At 43.8% G+C, this 19,363-nt stretch overlaps 1 protein-coding gene across 2 annotated transcripts in view; it reads right to left on the bottom strand.

The window, feature by feature from the left end:
• BICDL1 (BICD family like cargo adaptor 1) overlaps positions 1 to 17,973 on the bottom strand; it is a 69,143-nt gene extending 51,170 nt beyond the window's left edge. For both annotated transcript variants that reach the window (XM_048821191.2, XM_075120216.1), the window contains exons 1-2: positions 17,483 to 17,973; positions 10,647 to 10,862 (exon numbers count right to left, since the gene is read on the bottom strand). In XM_048821191.2, coding sequence (XP_048677148.1) covers positions 10,647 to 10,862; positions 17,483 to 17,893 — 627 coding nt within the window. In that variant the 5' untranslated portion in view covers positions 17,894 to 17,973. The remainder of the gene's footprint in view (positions 1 to 10,646; positions 10,863 to 17,482) is intronic.
• Positions 17,974 to 19,363: the final 1,390 nt, after the last annotated feature.

Raw genomic sequence — 19,363 nt, 5'->3', positions numbered from 1 at the left:
ATATTTTATCTTGTGAGATAGGGAAGTGCTATTATCCCCATCTGAGTTTGTGGGCTACCACCCTTAGGTGGTAATGCATTTTGGAAAAGAATAGGCAAACAAACAACTTAAACTAAATGGGGTGCTAAACAAAACCAGTTTCTGAAAGTGGCTGCCCCTAATAACCTACAAAAATGGATATGAATTTTGGAAGCAGATTCCTTCTGGGAAAACTTTCCCCCAAGAAAATGACTGACTCATGGGGCCAAACTCTCCCCTCAGTTGCACCACTGAAATATGATAAACTCAGCCAGGTCACACCAAAGTAAATGAGAGTAGAGAACACAGTCTTGTGTCTGCTTGCGGACAAACAAATCAGTTCGATAAGGTTAATTATGTTAGCCTGGGGCTGATGGCTAATTTCAGGTTAGATTAACAATTTTGGGACGGGAAAACTGAGGAGGTTTTGCGCATACCAGGGAAAAATACGCCTTTGAGGGCCAAGAGAAAATGCACAGCAGCTTGAGTGTTCAGAATAGCTGAGTCCAGAATAGATTTTAGAGAACTTGAATGATTGTGATAAGGTAAGAAGGGATGTATGTCCGGGACGAGAAGATGATGTAATGACTAGGAAGCTAAGGGCAACCAGTGATTGGCTCACAACACCTGCTTCAGAGCAAACTACAGTACTACTGTTCGTGATCTTCCAAATGGATCCACTAATTGCTATATGAAGGGCAAGTTCAGATGTGAATGGCACATTTTAGGTGCATGTATATTGGTGGAGAAAATTCCTGTGCCAGATTCATTAACAGTTTTCTTGTGACTACCTTCATATACATCATGATCTGTGCAAAAGATAGAAAATTCAGTAGTTTTTTTTCTTAAATGTTTTTCATTTAAACATCGAAGATAGACAATTAGAGCATTTTAAGGAGTAGTTACCAAAGCGTTAGAACTTTGCTCCCACTGGGAGTTCTCCTCCTAGTTTTGATCTCTTCCATCCCCCTTCTCTGGACCTTGGCAATCCTCCTAGCCATCAAGGAGGGCTGGATGCAACTCCCACCAGAGTTAGTACATGGAGGTGAGCAAAACTGCCTTTGCAATGTTTTTCTACTGGCTGGGTTGTGAGCTCTGATCCCATGAAGCAATTGCACCAGGTCAGTTTTGTCATTTGCTTTAAATGTTCACTTTTCTATATTCAAATTCTACTCCTAAGCTACCACTATCCATGCAAGTTACTTGTGTCCCCACGCATTTCATTTTGGTCTATAAAATCTGTGTGTGTCAGACTCCTTTCCCACCCCATCTTCCTCTGCATGCAATTTGTCTTTCAGATGCACAATAGAAAGCTGTCAGACTGCAATACCAGTAACACTTATAGAAAAATCAGCCTCACAACCCACCCACTCCCAAATGTCACCACTCAAAAGTGACAGCGCCTTGCACTTTCAGTCAAGTGTATGCTGGCAGTCTTACCCAGCAACCATCTTGTCTTTCTGTGCCATAATTAGTGTTGCCAACATGCTGGTCTAACTGAGCTCAATCCAGTTCTATATTTAAATAGTTGTGCAACACCTTATCAAAGGTCTGTAAGAAGCTCCAGTTAATCCTATAAGAGTGTCTTTCAAATAAGATGTATGATAAGTTGCTAAACATGATTCTATACAAACAATTTAATAAAGGTTTGGTCTTCATGCAAGACGACTCATGTTTCATAAATAACTAGAACACTAAGTGTGCTCATTTAATAAAGCTAATGGAAAGGAGACCTTACTCTACTCTTGAACTTGTGTAGTTTTAAAATTACTTTATTAAACTAGCCATTTAAAAGGCCTTTATGTTCTAAGATAAGCATATATTAGAGTAAAGGCTCTTTTAAAGATGTTTGCAAAGCTCAGAGTTTTGAATAGCCCTGGTTTCAGCTAGAATTGCAATGTGTGGACTCCAACACTGTCTCAGTTTTCTAGAACCTGCTGGAGCAGATTTACAGCTGCAAGTGTGAATAAGCAAAAATAATATTTTAAAAATTTCCTTTCCTACCCTTATCTGAGGTGCTGCACAAGACCATCACTATAAACATTAAAATTAGACACTGATTCAAATTAGACCTGCTGAATTTGTTTAGCATGAGAAGGCCAGTGGGAAATGATTTCAGATCAAAACCCAATTCAGTTTTGGTACCAGGTCAGATTCCAGAAAGGGCCTATTTTCCAGATGTGTCTCAAGGGGGTAGAAATCTGAAAGCCAGCTCATCCTATGTGACTTCCATCATTAAAGCTCATGAAAACAGCTGAGATTTCAGCACCAAACCCAAACTCTAAGCGCAGATCCAGATTTAGCCGCTCCAACCACTATCTAAAGTATAAGAAAGGCCAGTGAGTTCCAGTTATAGCCATTTATCAGTGAACTACCGTACAAATTATGCATGTGATATATCTGCTACTTTGGGGACTAGCACTCAGACGGGGCGTACCCCAAAGGAGGCAATGGTTGGGTTCAAGGCAGGGGAGCGGGAATCAGGAGTCCTAGGTCCACCACCAGTTGGAGCAAGTAGCTACCGCCATTTTGTGCCTTGGTTTCCCCAGTCTACAAAATAGGGAATATAGAAATGCTGTGAGGCTTGTTGGCTTAGCACTGTGATTCTTGGAGCAAAGGCACTTGTATATAAGTGAGATACGAGACCAAATTCAGCCTGATATAAGCCGGCGCAGCTCTCACTTAAGTGAAAGAATTTGTACCTTCTAATTCCAGGCTTCACAGATTTATTATATATAAACAGAAAAATTCACCACCTTCTTTGTTGTGGGTGGGGAAAAATGCATTTTATCAACTTATTTCAGTACAGTGAGCCTTGCTAAATTCTACTTGGCCACTTGCCTGGAGCAAATTATTTTTGACAGGTGAATAAAATATTATTCATCATTGCCTGTGAGAGTAAGGTATGGGCTTTCATTCTGGGGCTGGTAAATCTCCATTACAATTTTTGGAAGTCTAAAGCAAATAAAGGAGGACCTGTTTTCAGGTGCAGCCCTACAACATGCACCATGCCCAATTCAGGAGATGGGAGTGTGCTACTTCCCTGCAGCTAATCATTTAATAGGGATGTCAGATGGTTCCTGACTGACCAACTTAGACGTCACAACTGCGTCTTCCATGCACTTGCAGCCTGACCGCAGCAGACTCACAAGTGGAATAACAACCTTGTCACCATGGCAACATCACCAGTCTGGGACAATGTAATAGGCTGTAGCCTAGCAACTGGTGACGGGGCTGCTGAGCAGCTCTGGAAATGGCAAATAGGCAGCGTAGAGTGAGATTGATCATCCCCAGGCAAAAGCTGGGATGACGCTGAGTCGAGTACCCTCTCATGCCCGTAAAGCCTTGCTGCAGGAATCAGATGGGAAAACACCAACATTCCCCCACCCCGATGGTGTCCAGGGGAGGGCTGAGGGTGGAAAAACACACCTACTACAATCAGAAAACACTAAACAATCCTCCCCTAGAACTGCATCCTGTAAAATCCGCCGATCTCCCTCTCCTTTGCCACCAGGCAGAGTGCAGCATTTGCCTAGTTACTAACATTCCTAGGGATTATCCTGAAAATAATAGCACCTTATAGTTACATAGTACCTTTCGTCCTGAAACACTTCAACCAACCTTAATACATACATGCAGTACCCCTGAAATTCAGCCATAGCTGGGATGAAGGGAGTAGCTATCTGTGCACATATGCCAGGGAGGACTGCTCCTCCTGCCCCCTCTTAAATTTGTTAACAAAAGAATTTCTCCACTCTGACACTGAGCGTTTCCCCCAAGTATATTTCAGTGAAGTTAAAAGATGTGCCCTTGGGGGCTCCTAGAGAGGAAAAATCACTTGTTGCTTATAAATATGGAGGCAAGGGACAGTGTGATTAAGAAAGCTAGGACAAAACCATAAATTTACATCAAGGGCCATGGGATCCTGAATGCCCAGAGTGAATAGACGGGACCTCACTTTAAAGGTCTGAGCTGAAATTCATCCTATGCAGTTTACTGGATTTAGTTATTTACCTCAAAATAGAGGGCTAACCTGACTCTCCTGGACTTCAAACTTGTGGTTCCAAGCAGTCTAGATATTTCAAACTAGAGGTATAGATAATGCAGCCATCCCCCATGTAACTAGCAGGAAGCCTTTTTTAAGCACATCAATGGGGAGAGATCTACAGTGATCTTAAAGTGTCATTAAAGCAGTTTATAATCTTAAAACTTCTCTGCATCTCTCTATGAACACCACTGCCTTTCTGGACAGACAAGTCAAAATTTTTGCTTACAAATGATTTGAATATGTTTCTTAGCATCCATCTACAGCACTGAATCAGCTTGGTGAGGGGCTTTCCAGGGAAGAACACTCAGCTGTGGCAATGTCCCATTTCTGGATCTTTAGCCTGAAATCTACACAGTGCTCTGTACTGCTCCAGGTACTGCACTTGATACGCTGGAATAATTTGCCACATTCACGTGAGACATTCTTGCAAGGGTACTACCATATGGACTGTTAAATTTCTATTGGTTCTCTGGGAGTACCATGGAATAAAGGAGGACAAAAGATACAGATTCTTAATTAGTTTTGGGGCCTGACAACCTTAAATCACCCGTCTTTAAATTATTGAAGGTATGCATTCAATCTAGACAAACTTCTCATCCTAGTTTTCAATTTTCAATCCTTCTTCATGCAGTGGGACAAATTATGCCTTTAGTAGAAAAGTCCCAATAATCTGGTCATGATACGGCATGAAGCTGGATTATGATCTTGGAGTCTCTGCTATGGTATTAATCTATTTTAATCAGAAGCCTTTCCTGGCATGGTGAATTCTGCAGAAAAATTCCATGTGCATGGAATAAACAGGGTCCTGTAAATGATGTGGGGATTTTTAACTATCAGGGAATGGCGGGGCAGCCAAACAGGCCCATACAATTCGTAAAGGGCTTGAGCCAAAGCCCCATGAAGTCAACGGGAGTCTTTCAATGGGCTTGGATCTGGGCCTTTGACAATAAATATTTTGACTTTTGCAATCTTGGCCCCGCCCCCACGTCTAGGCAGACGTGTGTCCCCTATTGAATATGCGGTACATCAGAACGAGACTTATCAAGATACACTGACTCAGGTCAGGTCACCTTTGGCCTCTGAACCCAACTTTGCGTCACTTACAGGCAATGTATACCTGAAGATCCTCCTGTGCGAAGATACAATACAAACGCTTCAGTAGCAGGCAGCTGAGTGCTGCTTCATTAAAACAATTCTAGCCACAACAAAATTAAAACGGTACTTTAAAAAACAAATCAATGATTAAATTGCAAGCCCCAGGATGCAGAACTAGTAATTCACAGGAAGATCCTTCCAGGGCTGAGGCAACAGCAGAATAATTAGCAACAATGCCAAATTTGGAAATGCACTCTGCAAAACCAGCTTAATATGTGTATGTGAACCTAGATGAATTACCTAAAACTTATATAGTTCCTATACTGCCAGAACCAATAGAAACAAACATTTAAAAAACCCTTCAGCTTACTAACTGCAAACAAAAAACTCCACACTGCTCTGAGTAGGGCAAGGGTAGCCAGAAAAGGTACTCAATAGAAGCGGTTGAGAAAGGATAACATTATCTGGCCTGCAACTCTGGAATAAAAGCATTTCTTGCCAAAAAAACGAAGGCAAAGGGCAAGAAGAGAGCTTCACTTCTATGCAGAGGTGAAAGTGGGCCGGTACAGCATACCAGTAAGAAGTGGCCGCTGGTACGGACTTGTACACCACCAACGAATATTGCTGCTCCTTTTGTTGCGCCCCTTCCCCAGCGCCGTCAGAGGGGGCGGGGGCAACTGCCCCACGGCCCAGCGATTTAAAAGGGCCTGGGACTCCTGGCTGCTGCCGTTACTACCATGGCCACTGAAGGGCTGGCTGGGGGAGGCTGACCCCCTAGCCCTGCCCCTTCCGCCTGAGGCCCTGCCCCTTCTGCCTGGAGCCAGGCTCCCATACCGGTAAGACTTCTACATTATTTTCACCCCTGCTTCCACTCCTATGAAGCTTCCATCCCTTAATACTGAATCTGAAGAGAAAACACCCGTTTAAAAATTGAGACAGATCAGTCACTGAATGGACGGCATGTGGCTAGTAACTAAAACCTGCTCTGGAGACTTGTACCTGAAGCAGGCTGGCTAATCTTTCCCACGTTTTTTCTCTCTACTCTAGAGGGATTGATTGAAATAGCTCATTCATTACAACACCATGTCACCGGAGATGTCAGAATACAAAAACTACGGTGACTCTACTGAAGAACTATGCTAGAGGGAAACCAAGGCAACTTAAGACTTCAGTTTCTCTAAACACTAAAAGCTATTCCAGCAACACAAGATAATACACACTTCTTCCTGCCACAGAGAACAGATTTTCATTGCAAAAACTACTGGAGCTTGATGTTGTTAAATTACTTCTTAATGCTCCATGTACTGTAAAAGAAGCTTAACTAAACAGGGAATGATACATCCTCATCCAAACTGTAGATGCAGCAACAGGCTACAGCAGTCCCTTGCTTGGTAGGAGGAAGTATGTGGGAAAGCCATCTGCTAAAACCTATTTCAGAAACAACATGAAAGATTCCTTCAATCACTTCCTGACAGAGGAAGAAGCAAATACTTTCTCGCATTCTAAGTAGAAGGTCATTATTATTATTATTTATATTACAGAAGCAATTAGAGGCCTGAACAGTGATTGGGGTCTCAGTGTGTTATTTGCTTTAGAAACACATAGGAAGAGACTGTCCCTGCTCCAGAAAGCCTATGGTCTAAATAGACAAGATAGAAAGTGTAGGAGAAAGGGAGCATTATCTCGATTTCACAGATGGGAAACTGAGATAGATTAAGCACCTCGCCCAAGGTCACAGAGGGAATTTGGAGGTAATGAACCTGTGCCTCAACCACAGGACCATCCTTTGTCTCCTATACTTTTCAGAGTAACAGCCGTGTTAGTCTATATTTGCAAAAAGAAAAGGAGGACTTGTGGCACCTTAGAGACTAACCAATTTATTTGAGCATAAGCTTTCATGAGCTACAGCTCACTTCATCGGATGCATACTGTGGAAAGTATAGGGAGAAAACCTGGATTTGTGCTGGAAATGGCCCAACTAGATTATCATACACATTGTAAGGAGAGTGATCACTTTAGATAAGCTATTACCAGCAGGAGAGTGGGGTGGGGGGAGAGAAAACCTTTTGTAGTGGTAAACACCCATTTTTTCATGCTTTGTGTGTATAAAAAGATCTTCTATACTTTCCACACTATGCATCCGATGAAGTGAGCTTAGCTCACGAAAGCTCATGCTCAAATAAATTGGTTAGTCTCTAAGGTGCCACAAGTACTCCTTTTCTTTTTGTCTCCTAAACTTGATACTTAAACATTATAATGAATTTCTAAGTCATATTTATGCATACCACTCCCCTGCATTTAGGCAGAATCAGAACTAATCAACTATGTGTCAGACATTTTACTGCTTACAGATATTCTCCTTTACCTCAGATTGGGGCCTGTACCAGACTTATTACAATAATACTTTGTACGTGTGAATTAATCCAACATACAACTGAGATTTTAATCACAAATCAGGAAACTCAGAGGTTGCTGTGGAGACCTTAAACTTTTACTTTTTTATGTAGGTATCACAATAGTCTTTCATTATGATCTCAGTACCCCCCACCTAAATTCTCCATGAATTTCAAATGGATACAATATTCTTTTTACTCCCCATTTTAAACTGCTGAGTTGTGTTGCTCTGTTTTGTTACAAACAAACCTCCCCAAGGAGCTGCATTTCAAGGGTAGGTTAAGTACCCGTAATATAATAATATTAACTATTAGTAGTAGAACTTTACACATCTATGCCGCTTTCTCATCTGAAGATCTCAAATCACTTTACAAACATTAATTTATCCTCTCATCACCCCTGTGAGGAAAGAAAATATTATCTTCAGTTTTACAGATGCAGGAAAACTGATGTACAGAGAGCTAAAGTCACTCACATAACACTGCAAAGCACCTCTACCGGGTAAGATATCACATATATATCTTCAGACTAAGATACGGGATCATTAAGAGCAACGGTTACATTACAGAGGAACAACAAATGTAGAACACTAAGCATTCTTAGGTAGTCACTCATCCATGTACTAATCAGGCTTAGATTAAAAAACAGAAATTGGATACAATGAGCAACAATCTGATTTCAAGCTATTAGACCCTGCCACTTCAACTGCAATTTACCAAGATTCCCATGGCTTCATCCCAGTAAGAATTTAAAACAAAAGATGATGATGATGAAAGATGTATATTAAATGTCAGGAACTGTTGCACAGGTGCCAAACTGAAATGCTGAGAACTACATTGCTTACTAGTATCTGAAGTTCACTCAATAAATTCTCCCCATAAATCCACCCTCTTTATCTCTAAGAAGGGGGCTGATTGTCACTGCATATGTGAAATTCAGCACCAAGACTGGAGTTCTAAAGAGATGAGCGTCTCCCTGCACCCCCCAGTGTCTTTGTGGGGCACACAGGCTCTGTAGAAATGGATAAGGAGGGACACCAAGCATAGATCTCTGGAAGTAGCAGGGATTTAAAGGACCAAAAAGACCAGTTAGGACTTGGATGGTGGTGGAACACTGTGACTCTCTAGGAAGGAACTGCCATATGCTATGTTTGCACAGTGCAATGGGGCCCAGACTGAGGCCTCTAGGTGTTCCTAATACTATAAATGCTATATAATTATAATCCTGTGTGGCCCAAAGCCAAAGGAAAAGGTTTGTCTTTTCTGAAATCATCTTTCAGCTTGTTGTGATGCCTGCAAGCTACAACCTTTTATGTCATTGTCTTAATGACGCTGTGAAAAGAGCATGGCAGTGAAAAAGTGGTCCTGAAACTGGCAGAAATCTGACTGGGACTAAGTTCACAGCCTGACTCATGTGAAGTCCTGAGCCTCTACCCCTTGCAATATCAATCTAACCTCCAGAATGTCTCTCTAGTCCTAAAGGAAGACCTCAGCCGTGGATTCATATCCCTCTTTGACAGAATTGTCATATGAGCTAAGAAGAGCAGATTTTAGATAACTTGGTACTTATATAGCGCTATCAGTGTGGTCTGAGAGTACTTCACAAACATTAATGAATTTTTCCTCTACACCTGAGGAGCTAGAGAAGGATTATTATACCAATTAAAAATAAAAACCGCAGACGGGGAAATAAAACCGATTAAGTGACATGCCCAATGCCACACAGATAATCTGTGGCAGAGCTAAGAACAAAACCCATAATTTCCCAAGTTTCAGTCCAATGCTGTAACCACAAGCTCATCTTTTCTCTCATACAGAGACCTTGCAGAAGCTAGAAACACAAAAAGACAAAGTAAATGCACAGCTGCAGCCAGAGGCCCTGTGTCCAGCTACTGATATTCTCCTGGTGCCAACACTGTGGCTCAGGCCTTATTTTTGCCTTTACCAACTACTGTGTTCCTATCAGCTCTAGACAACAAAATCCTGGCTCAAACCTACACTTTGAGCTGCTGCTTCCATACTGGCCCCAGTTCTGGATCTTTAGCCTGAAATCTACACAGTGCTCTGTACTGCTCCAGGTACTGCACTTGATACGCTGGAGTAATTTGCCACATTCACATGAGACATTCTTGCAAGGGTACTACCATATGGACTGTTAAATTTCTATTGGTTCTCTGGGAGTATCATGGAATAAAGGAGGACAAAAGATACAGATTCTTAATTAATTTTGGGGCCTGACAACCTTAAATCACCCGTCTTTAAATTACTGAAGGTATGCATTCAATCTAGACAAACTTCTCATCCTAGTTTTCAATTTTCAATCCTCCTTCGTGCAGTGGGACAAATTACGCCTTTAGTAAAAATCATGTAACCCCAATGATGTTAGTAGGGTTTCGTATGTTTACCCATGGACAGAATTAGCCTCAGTGAGCGCATGATCTTGGGGTGACCAATTCTGCCCTCAGTTCTAACAGTACAGATACCATTTAATTCAGTAACTGTCACACCTGGGTAACTGGAGGCAGAATGAGGCCTTTGGTGTCATCATTAAATTGACAGTAGATTAGTCTTGCCCTGCATATAGTACAATATTAATAAAAAGAAAAGGAGTACTTGTGGCACCTTAGAGACTAACAAATTTATTTATACTCCTTTTCTTTTTGTGAATACAGACTAACACGGCTGCTACTCTGAAACCTACAATATTAATGACACTTCAAGCTGACAGCTGTTTAGAAGTCTGATTTAAGTTACTGGAGAGGAAAAAAGAAGTTGGATGAAAAATATCCATAAAATAAACAGAAAACAGCCTTGATTGTACAACTAACAATATGTGAATGTGTTGTGGATCACTTTGAAGAGCCCATTTTCAGGGTATGAACTGCAGTTTAAGGACAGTACATCTTGTTACGGGCACTGATGTAGTTTGACCCGAGACATGGAATAGATTTTTTTTTTTTAAGGAAAGGGTCTTGCTCATTTGTGTAAAAGGTTGATTACAGAAGAGTTCAAGACTTTTCTGAATGACAGATTTGACTAATGATGTGGGGACTTTCACCTCCCCTGCGCCTGCCCCTGCTAGAAGGCCTCACCTTGCTGAGTTGATCCAAGAGTCTTTGGTTCTGTTCAGATAGTTCCTGAACAGCTCGTGTTTTTTCTCGATCTGCTTCACGAAGGTGAACCTGCTGCTTCTCCAACTCATCCTGTAGCTGTTTCACATCGCTCTCCAACTCGGACACCCTTCCTTCCCATTCCCCTTCTCTGTTCTCAAATCGTCGCCTTAATTCGTGTTTCTCTTGCTCTAGATGCTAGGTAATAGAAAGAAAGAAAAAGATTATGAAAGCAGAAAAAAAAAATCAAAGGATGCTGCATGTTCCTACCAGATTCCCCATTCCCAGATATCCCTCATGTTTTGCATCAGCTCTTCCCTGTACTTTCATGCAGCAAACACAATACAAGAATTTGCTACTTCTGTATGACTTGCAAATCTATATTAGAGTCAAGAAACAGGTACTGAAATCTCTCCCTATTCCAATAATAAATCTGTCCGTGTGCTTTGTAGATAAATGGAGGAAGTCAAAAATGCCAAATTTTGTTTCGAGTACAAAGAAACAGCAAAGCAGAGTCTGAATGTCAATAAGCAGAAAATTTAGGTCACATAGACCAATTAATAATTTAGACAAACACGAGTCAACTCAAACAATTTTTGGGGGGGTTAACCTAGTACCATCCTGTCATTCTGCTCTCACAGTCACAGATCTTTAAAACCAGTTTTGTGGTACTTTAGATACCCTGCAATAAAACATGCTTCTTGTCAAGTGGCTCTTTCTGTCCTAACTGGGTACATAGTATTACTGTGTGCTGTAAAACAGCTATTGTTTTCCACACCAAAGGAGGCGGGGGGGAGGTGGGGCATATCAGTGGCTGGTGAAGTGACTTCTGTACATTATATATGTATGCATATATTTAGGACCAGATTTTCAGAAATTGACTTTAGTTTTTCAGGCACAATTTTGCATCCACAATTAATGGTTTGTAAAAATCAGGTCGTTAGAAGTCTATTAGAATTTGCACGTTTTGCAGGGCCAGTTAACTGAAGGCCTAAAAATGGAGGCTCCGCTAAAGTAGAGCTGAAAATTTGGTCAAATTGCTTCCAGAGTATACCTTTTTGCAGAAAAATCCAGGAGGGCTAAAGTTGCTTGGAAAACTCAAGTTCAGAGAGTTTCTGGGGTAACAGAGGCCACATTTGCTTGCCTGCAGACTGGTTCACAGAGTGAAGCCCTTTCCTGGTGATGCTCCAAGATTCTTGGGGAAATCTTGGGTATTCTGAAGAGTGACAGCCTCTGCTTGCTACTCCCTGGGTCCCTTTGTCCCACATGGCAAGCTGGCTCTATCAGAAGCCATGCTGCCAATGCCTCCTCTCCTGAATGTGGTCCTCCTTTCGAGAAAATGTGACAGCATGGGACAAGAGGCCACTGGGATTAATACAGACAGCAATTCCCATTTTTTCCAGGGTACAATCCCACAGTCACTATCTCCCCCTGCCTTCATGTCCATAAACCTATGGGGAGAAAAATCATACAGTATTTATTTAGAGTGGCTTCTTTGGTGTCTTTAATTCTTTAATTATAGGTACCGTGTTAGCACCTGAGTTTCAGTCATGGATCTGCCCCATTGTGCCAGGAGCTGTACAACCAAATAAAGAAAGACAGTCCCTGCTCTGAAGGCTGCCATCTCGATTTTAAAAAAATCTCATGAGGAAAAGTGTTTCCTACTATTTTAACGATGCTACAGTTGCTGCAGTCTATGGGATATATGCTAATTTTAGCAGGTGAGGGGGAGTTATGCATGTATATACCCACACATCAAGCCAAAAATATCCTCCTTTATAGCTCACTATCTCATTCATTGCTAAGCACTATTCAGAAGGATATGGGAGGGACGGGGGGTTGTGGATAGAAGACTGAACCTCAGCATGGTGAGTATAAGTAGCACAAACAGATTATAATCAAAATTCTCAGTTGTATAAAAAAAGATATTGAACATAATTCAGAAGCAAACTATGGATGAAGGGAAAGCAGTGGATGTATTGTTTCTTGACTTTAGCAAAGCTTTTGACACGGTCTCCCACAGTATTCTTGTCAGCAAGTTAAAGAAATGTGGGCTGAATGAAGGCACTATAAGGTGAGTAGAAAGTTGGCTAGATTGTCCAGCTCAATGGGTAGTGATCAATGGCTCCATGTCTAGTTGGCAGCCGGTGTCAAGTGGAGTGCCCCAGGGGTCGGTCCTGGGGCCGGTTTTGTTCAATATCTTCATAAATGATCTGGAGGACGGTGTGGATTGCACTCTCAGCAAATTTGCGGATGATACTAAACTGGGAGGAGTGGTAGATACGCTGGAGGGCAGGGATAGGATACAGAGGGACCTAGACAAATTGGAGGATTGGGCCAAAAGAAATCTGATGAGGTTCAATAAGGATAAGTGCAGGGTCCTGCACTTAGGACGGAAGAACCCAATGCACAGCTACAGACTAGGGACCGAATGGCTAGGCAGCAGCTCTGTGGAAAAGGACCTAGGGGTGACAGTGGACGAGAAGCTGGATATGAGTCAGCAGTGTGCCCTTGTTGCCAAGAAGGCCAATGGCATTTTGGGATGTATAAGTAGGGGCATAGCGAGCAGATCGAGGGACGTGATCGTCCCCCTCTATTCGACATTGGTGAGGCCTCATCTGGAGTACTGTGTCCAGTTTTGGGCCCCACACTACAAGAAGGATGTGGATAAATTGGAAAGAGTCCAGCGAAGGGCAACAAAAATGATTAGGGGTCTGGAACACATGACTTATGAGGAGAGGCTGAGGGAACTGGGATTGTTTAGTCTGCAGAAGAGAAGAATGAGGGGGGATTTGATAGCTGCTTTCAATTACCTGCGAGGTGGTTCCAGAGAGGATGGTTCTAGACTATTCTCAGTGGTAGAAGAGGACAGGACAAGGAGTAATGGTCTCAAGTTGCAGTGGGGGAGGTTTAGGTTGGATATTAGGAAAAACTTTTTCACTAGGAGGGTGGTGAAACACTGGAATGCGTTGCCTAAGGAGGTGGTGGAATCTCCTTCCTTAGAAGTTTTTAAGGTCAGGCTTGACAAAGCCCTGGCTGGGATGATTTAATTGGGGATTGGTCCTGCTTTTGAGCAGGGGGTAGGACTAGATGACCTCCTGAGGTCCCTTCCAACCCTGATATTCTATGATTCTATGATTCTATGTAAGCCTATATACAGGACCAAAATGACTATTTTAAAATATTGTGCTCATTTACTGCAAAAAGATTAAATAAATGGAAGAGGTGTACAGCAAATGGGAATCATATTGTTTTGGGGAATGTAGTTACCAGGAAGACCTAACAGCTCTAGCCTAGTTGTCTGGTGAAGGAGATATAATAAAAGGTATTGTGGGATACCACTGCAGAGTCAAAAAAGAGTAGAATCCCCCAAGATGGGCTGACTAGATTTGTTTTGTCTCTCTCTCTTTTTTTTTTTCTTCATTTTTATAATTTTTTTTGGTCTCAATAACAGACTCTTCCTATAATCAATCCTTCCCCAAACCTGGACTCCCTGTAAGTTTGATGGAGATCTCTAGTGCATTTCCATGCTATTTAGTACTGACTGGAGTGAAAGAACAGACTGTTCTAATTGCTATTTCTTTTCTAGCATTTATTTCTACTCAGAACTGAATTCCAGAAGACATTCTATTCTGAAAGTGCGCTTCCTCATCCAGTTAACTGAGTTGGGTCTGTACTGACTTAAAAAGACAGGATCAAGTGGGAGTTGCCTTGTTGACAAGGAGAAGCTGCACTGCAAAATGCTGGAAAAAGGACACAGAAGGGAACAGAGGCATTAATTGTTTTAACTCCTTGCAGAGGATAACAACGAGATTCAGAGAGTATCTCAACTATAAAAAGATCTGGGATTCCATATCTGGAAATGAATGTAAACTCTGACTAAGCACTGAGAAGTCTGTCAAATTAGGTGTGCTTGGTACCAAATGCAGAACCTTAGTAAACCAGGCCATCAAACACACAGAGAACACTTTTAGAGATAACAAAGAGCTAATTGTGCATTGTGTATATGTTTTCAGAGGAAAACAAATTTATGAATCTGCAAAGGATCAAGAGACAGAGAGTGTATAGATTTATAGCTGTTTTAGTGACTCCAGAAGAGCAGCCCAGTGCACTGTTAGCTGGAAAGTGGATACACTGGAGAAACTGCACTGAATTCTCAGTATTAGCTCTGAACAGTTAACTTGGGAGGAAAGGAGGAAATGTCCCTTGACAGCAGTGAAACTGTAACCAGGGTGATCTCAGCTAACATCTCAGTTTCAGAAAGCAGTAATAATAAATTCTACAAAGGAAGAGAGAAACTGTGATATATAGGGAAAAGGATAAAATAAGCACAGCTCTTTTCCTTTCCCTGCCCCCCAGTCTCTCTTGCTCCCATTGAAGTGAATGGAAGTTTTTCAATAGACTAACTTTTAGCTTGAGGTACACAGGATTATCAATGTTTTTTCCAGTATTGTGTAGCCATGTTGGTCCCAGGATGTGACAGAGTCAAGATATTATCTCAAAACACCCTGTCTCTAAGGTTAAAACAAAAGCAAATCTAACTATTAAACAATGCACTGGGAGTGAAAAGGGCTAAATATTAAAAAACTTGTACTTTGGGGGAACATTACACTAATAAATAGTGTAATTAAACAATATTTTGAACAAATGTCACCTTCACTACTGTTGCTATCAGAAGAGTAAAATTACAGAGAAGTTTTACTATGGAGATAAAGTTATTGGCTATAGTAAAGTCTTGGGTTTAATAACAAAAAGACAGATATCACTTTAGGATGAAAAAGCTCAGAGAACAAAGGACTTTGGTACTTACAGTAAATTCACAAATCCTCTTGAATTTGCAAAGATATATGACTCCACAAGGAAGACAGGAATATGCTAAAGTGTACACACAGGGTCAGTGTCAGGTAATGGTTTCAAATTAGAATGTTAATCTGTCACTGTTCAAACTAGCTCTAATACGGTGTTCCCTGGGTTTAGTATTTTCAACAACATTTACTGGTGGAATTAGAAAGGTCTAGTGTAAATATCTAAGCAAAGAACTGGTGTAATAGTAATACTTTATATAGTTGTGTCATAGAATTGGTCCAAGAGAAGCTGTCTGCACAAGCCCTTTCATTTATAATCACTCCATTTCAACCTAAAAATCAATACATAGCTCAATCCACTGAGTTCCTACCGAACAGCCTTTCCCAGCTATTTATAGGTATTTTCAAAGCAGACAGTTCACACACACACACCCCATTAAGGTTATCTGCTGGCATACGTTATCCATAATAGCCAATTGCTAAGGCACAAAGATTATGTACACAGTACCTTCTACTTTAAATTTCAGTTCTGAAGTATTCCCGATTCTAGACTTTAAAAAAAAAAAGTTTGTACGTCCACAGTTAAAATGTACCTATCGTTCTACCTACTTCTGCAGGGTCAGCACCTACTTCACAGACCTTTCAGCATATTGTGTTGTAGTCTTAATTAGTACAAATTATTCAAAGTTCTATACAGTAAAAAAAAATTGAAAGGAGGAATATTTTCCCTTTATTGCATAATTATTTTTTTTTCCAAATAGGGTTTTTCCTATTATCAGCAGGGGGCATTTTCAGTTGATGCCCTGTTGAAGGCCTTTCCAGGTCTGTCTTGGGTTCTCCCATTATAATAACCACATGCCTCATCTCCAGTAAACACAAGAAAGGAAGGTACCTGTGTCAAGGATAACTGTTTTCTAGAAGACCAACCACACCAGAGAAATGTTTTAAAGACAGTGGATGGGCATAATTTGTAACTGAAATGCCTTCATGCAGTTCCATATGTTCCAGTAGACTATCCAGTTGTTCGATTATATACAGGTGATACAAAACTAATACAAAATTAACCTCAGTTTATTTCATTTTCATTAACTGTAGTTCCCATGTCAGGTTCTGGTAGGTCTGTAGACAGATTTTTGCAATGTTGTATACCTTATCTTTGGGCAATCAAAGGTTTTCATGGTTTCCTCCCATCCGTCACAGCCCTAAGACAGGAGGTCAAGGCAAGAGCATCTCTTGGTTTCCATATAGAAATCTTCTTTTAGAAAGAACTAACCCTTGTAGCACAGAGTTCATACATTTTATACACACTAACAGCACATTACACATTCAAAGTAAATTGGATAAAAAGGACTTGTGCCTGAAACCTCCAAACAAGTCCCCAAAAGTTACCTTTAAAGAAAAAGTGATTTGGCTGAAGATGGAAAAGGAAGGGCCTTCATTACTTGTGCCTTTACAATACAATGCTCTAGCAAGGCCTCTTAATTTAGCATTGCCAGTTTGTGGTGAAGGAGCAACTGAGACACACAAAAACTTGCTGTGAAGAAAGGCCTCCTCCAGGCTTTCTAAAGGAGCTCCAGTCTCCCTGCTCCTCCGACCTCCCTCTGTGTCTCTCTCTAGTCCTTGGAGCCAGGGTACTTCCCACCCCGAATGCCAATGCATCGCCTTCCTTTCACCAGCCAGGCCCTTAGGTGCAACTTAGGTGAAACGCTCCTTGTTATCCCTGGACCGCAGGTTTCTCCCCGCCTCGCCCCCCCCGTACAGAGTCCCTCAAGGGCAGGTTTCCAGAGCCAAGTTCTCACTTGCCCCCACACATACTGTCACTGGAGCCCAGGGCTTCTCCTCGCCCCCCCCCGCCCAGCCAGTAAGTGAGGCTGGAGTCACCCCAGCCCACCCCACTGCTCGCCCCTGCGGCGCAGCTCCCCACCTCCTGCCGTAGGCGAGTGCCCCTGCGGCCGGCTCTTCCCCTAGCCCCGATCACCTAGCGGCCGGGTCCTCCGCCCCCCGGTCCCTCACCTCCAGCTTGTCGGTGAGCTCCTGGTGCATCCGCTCGTACTGCCGGCTGATGTCCTGGTTCCTCGCCAGCAGCGCCTTCCCCAGCCGGGCGGCCAGCACCAAGTCCTTCTCCTTCTGCCTGATCAGCGAGAGCAGCTCGGGCTGCTGCCCGGCCGGGGCAGGCCCCGCGTCCTGCTCCCCGGCTTGCTGCTGCCGTTGCTCCCCGGCGGCGGCCAGGAGAGCCAGCTCCTCCTCCAGCGCCAGCTCCAGCTCCCCCGGGCCGCCCTGGAGCGGGGCTAAGGCGGCCGCGGCGGCCGCGGGGCTCCGGGCGGCTGCTGCTCCCGCGGCCCCCGGCAGCTCCATGCAGCAGGCGCTGTCCAGCTCCGCTGGTGCTGAAGCGGCGCCCGCCAAGCCCAGGCAGTAAGCGGCCATGGCCCGCCCCTCGTGCGCTCCCGGCTGCGGGGGCAGGCGAGCCCGGCCCCCGCCGCTGGGGCTGCCGCTGCCCCTTCTCCTCCCTCACGCTGGGCTGCGCCGGGAGCCTGCGCCCCGCTCCGTGCCCGCGCCGAGCCGCCGCCGCGCGCCGCCGCCGCCGCCGCCCGGGAGCTGGCGGGGAGCCGCCTTAGCCGCCCTGCTGCCGGGCCCGGGCTGTCTCAGCGCGCGCGGGGCGCCCCGCTGCTGCTGCCGCCGCCGCCGCCGGCCGCGCCCCGCCGCGCCGCTGCCCGCGCCCCATCTCCGCCGCGGCGCCTGCAAAACATCGCGCTGCAGCGGCGGCTGCGGGAGCCTCGGCGGCGGCCGCCCCCCTCCCAGCCCCGAGCCCTGACGACACCGAACACCTGTTTTCCGAGGGGCTCTGATTCGCCGAGCCGGGTAGCTCCACAGGCCGGCACCCAGGTGCTGCCCTGATTAACCCCTCCGTGCCCAGAACAACATCCCCGCCCCCAGACACACGCAGGCGCCGGGGCCCCTTCCAGACAACCCGCCTTGTACTAACACCCAGGCACAGGCTGCTCTCGGGGTGGGGCCGGAGTACGCGGCCCTGACTGGGCCCTCGCCCTGCATATAGTGCGTTAGGTCTTCTCCAGACAGCCCCTAAGGCACAGCACAGCCCGCTGATGGAGTCCCCTGGCGCCCCTCGCAGTGCCCGGGGCTGCTCTGGAGGGCTGGCTGCAGCGTTGGCCCAGTGCAGGGCCTTCAGCGAGGGAAAGCCTAGGAGAAGAGATGAGGCTGAGCCTAAACCTGCCCATTCATACTAAACAGGAAACTATTAGCGAGCAAAACCAGACAAAGGCAAAGAGTTCAAGCCAGCCCAAGGCAAAGCTTACTGGCAGGATTTGCCATCTAAGATGCCATGATGACGGTTGCCCTCGAAATTACCTCAGATTAGTCTTGAAAATGCCCATCAGATATTTCTTTATAATAATGCTACTCACTTTAACAGGAGTAACATCTTCAAAGCACTTTATCAATGTAACCGAATACTAATACTCTGCACTTACATAGCAGCTTCCATCTGAGGACTAAAAGCACTTTATTACCATTAGTAAATTAAACCTCACAGGCTCCCTGTCATAAATGTTATCACCATTTTACCAGACAATGAAACAGGCAGAAAAAAATTAATTCACTTGCCCAATACTACACAGCAAGTCTAAAGCAGAGTCAAAATTCCCTCTCAGGAGTTCTTCACTCCCAAGCTTGCTCAGTCCACTAAACACTACTACTTCTATTGTTATAAACCATGATCCTCTTAAAACCTGCCAGATTCCAAAAACAGCCCTAATGTTGAATTTCATCCTGCCTAAGACTGGTTCCTGAAAATCAGGCTCTTTATGGTTCTCAGATCATTCAGAACTCATATTTGGATGAATCAGAATCTAGAGTATTTTTCATAGACATGGTTCT

This window comes from Caretta caretta, chromosome 15, assembly GCF_965140235.1.
Source record: "Caretta caretta isolate rCarCar2 chromosome 15, rCarCar1.hap1, whole genome shotgun sequence".
NCBI classification, from domain to species: Eukaryota; Metazoa; Chordata; order Testudines; family Cheloniidae; genus Caretta; species Caretta caretta.
The sequence above is the reverse complement of the archived record's forward strand: the minus strand, read 5'-3'. Positions and strand labels throughout refer to the sequence as shown.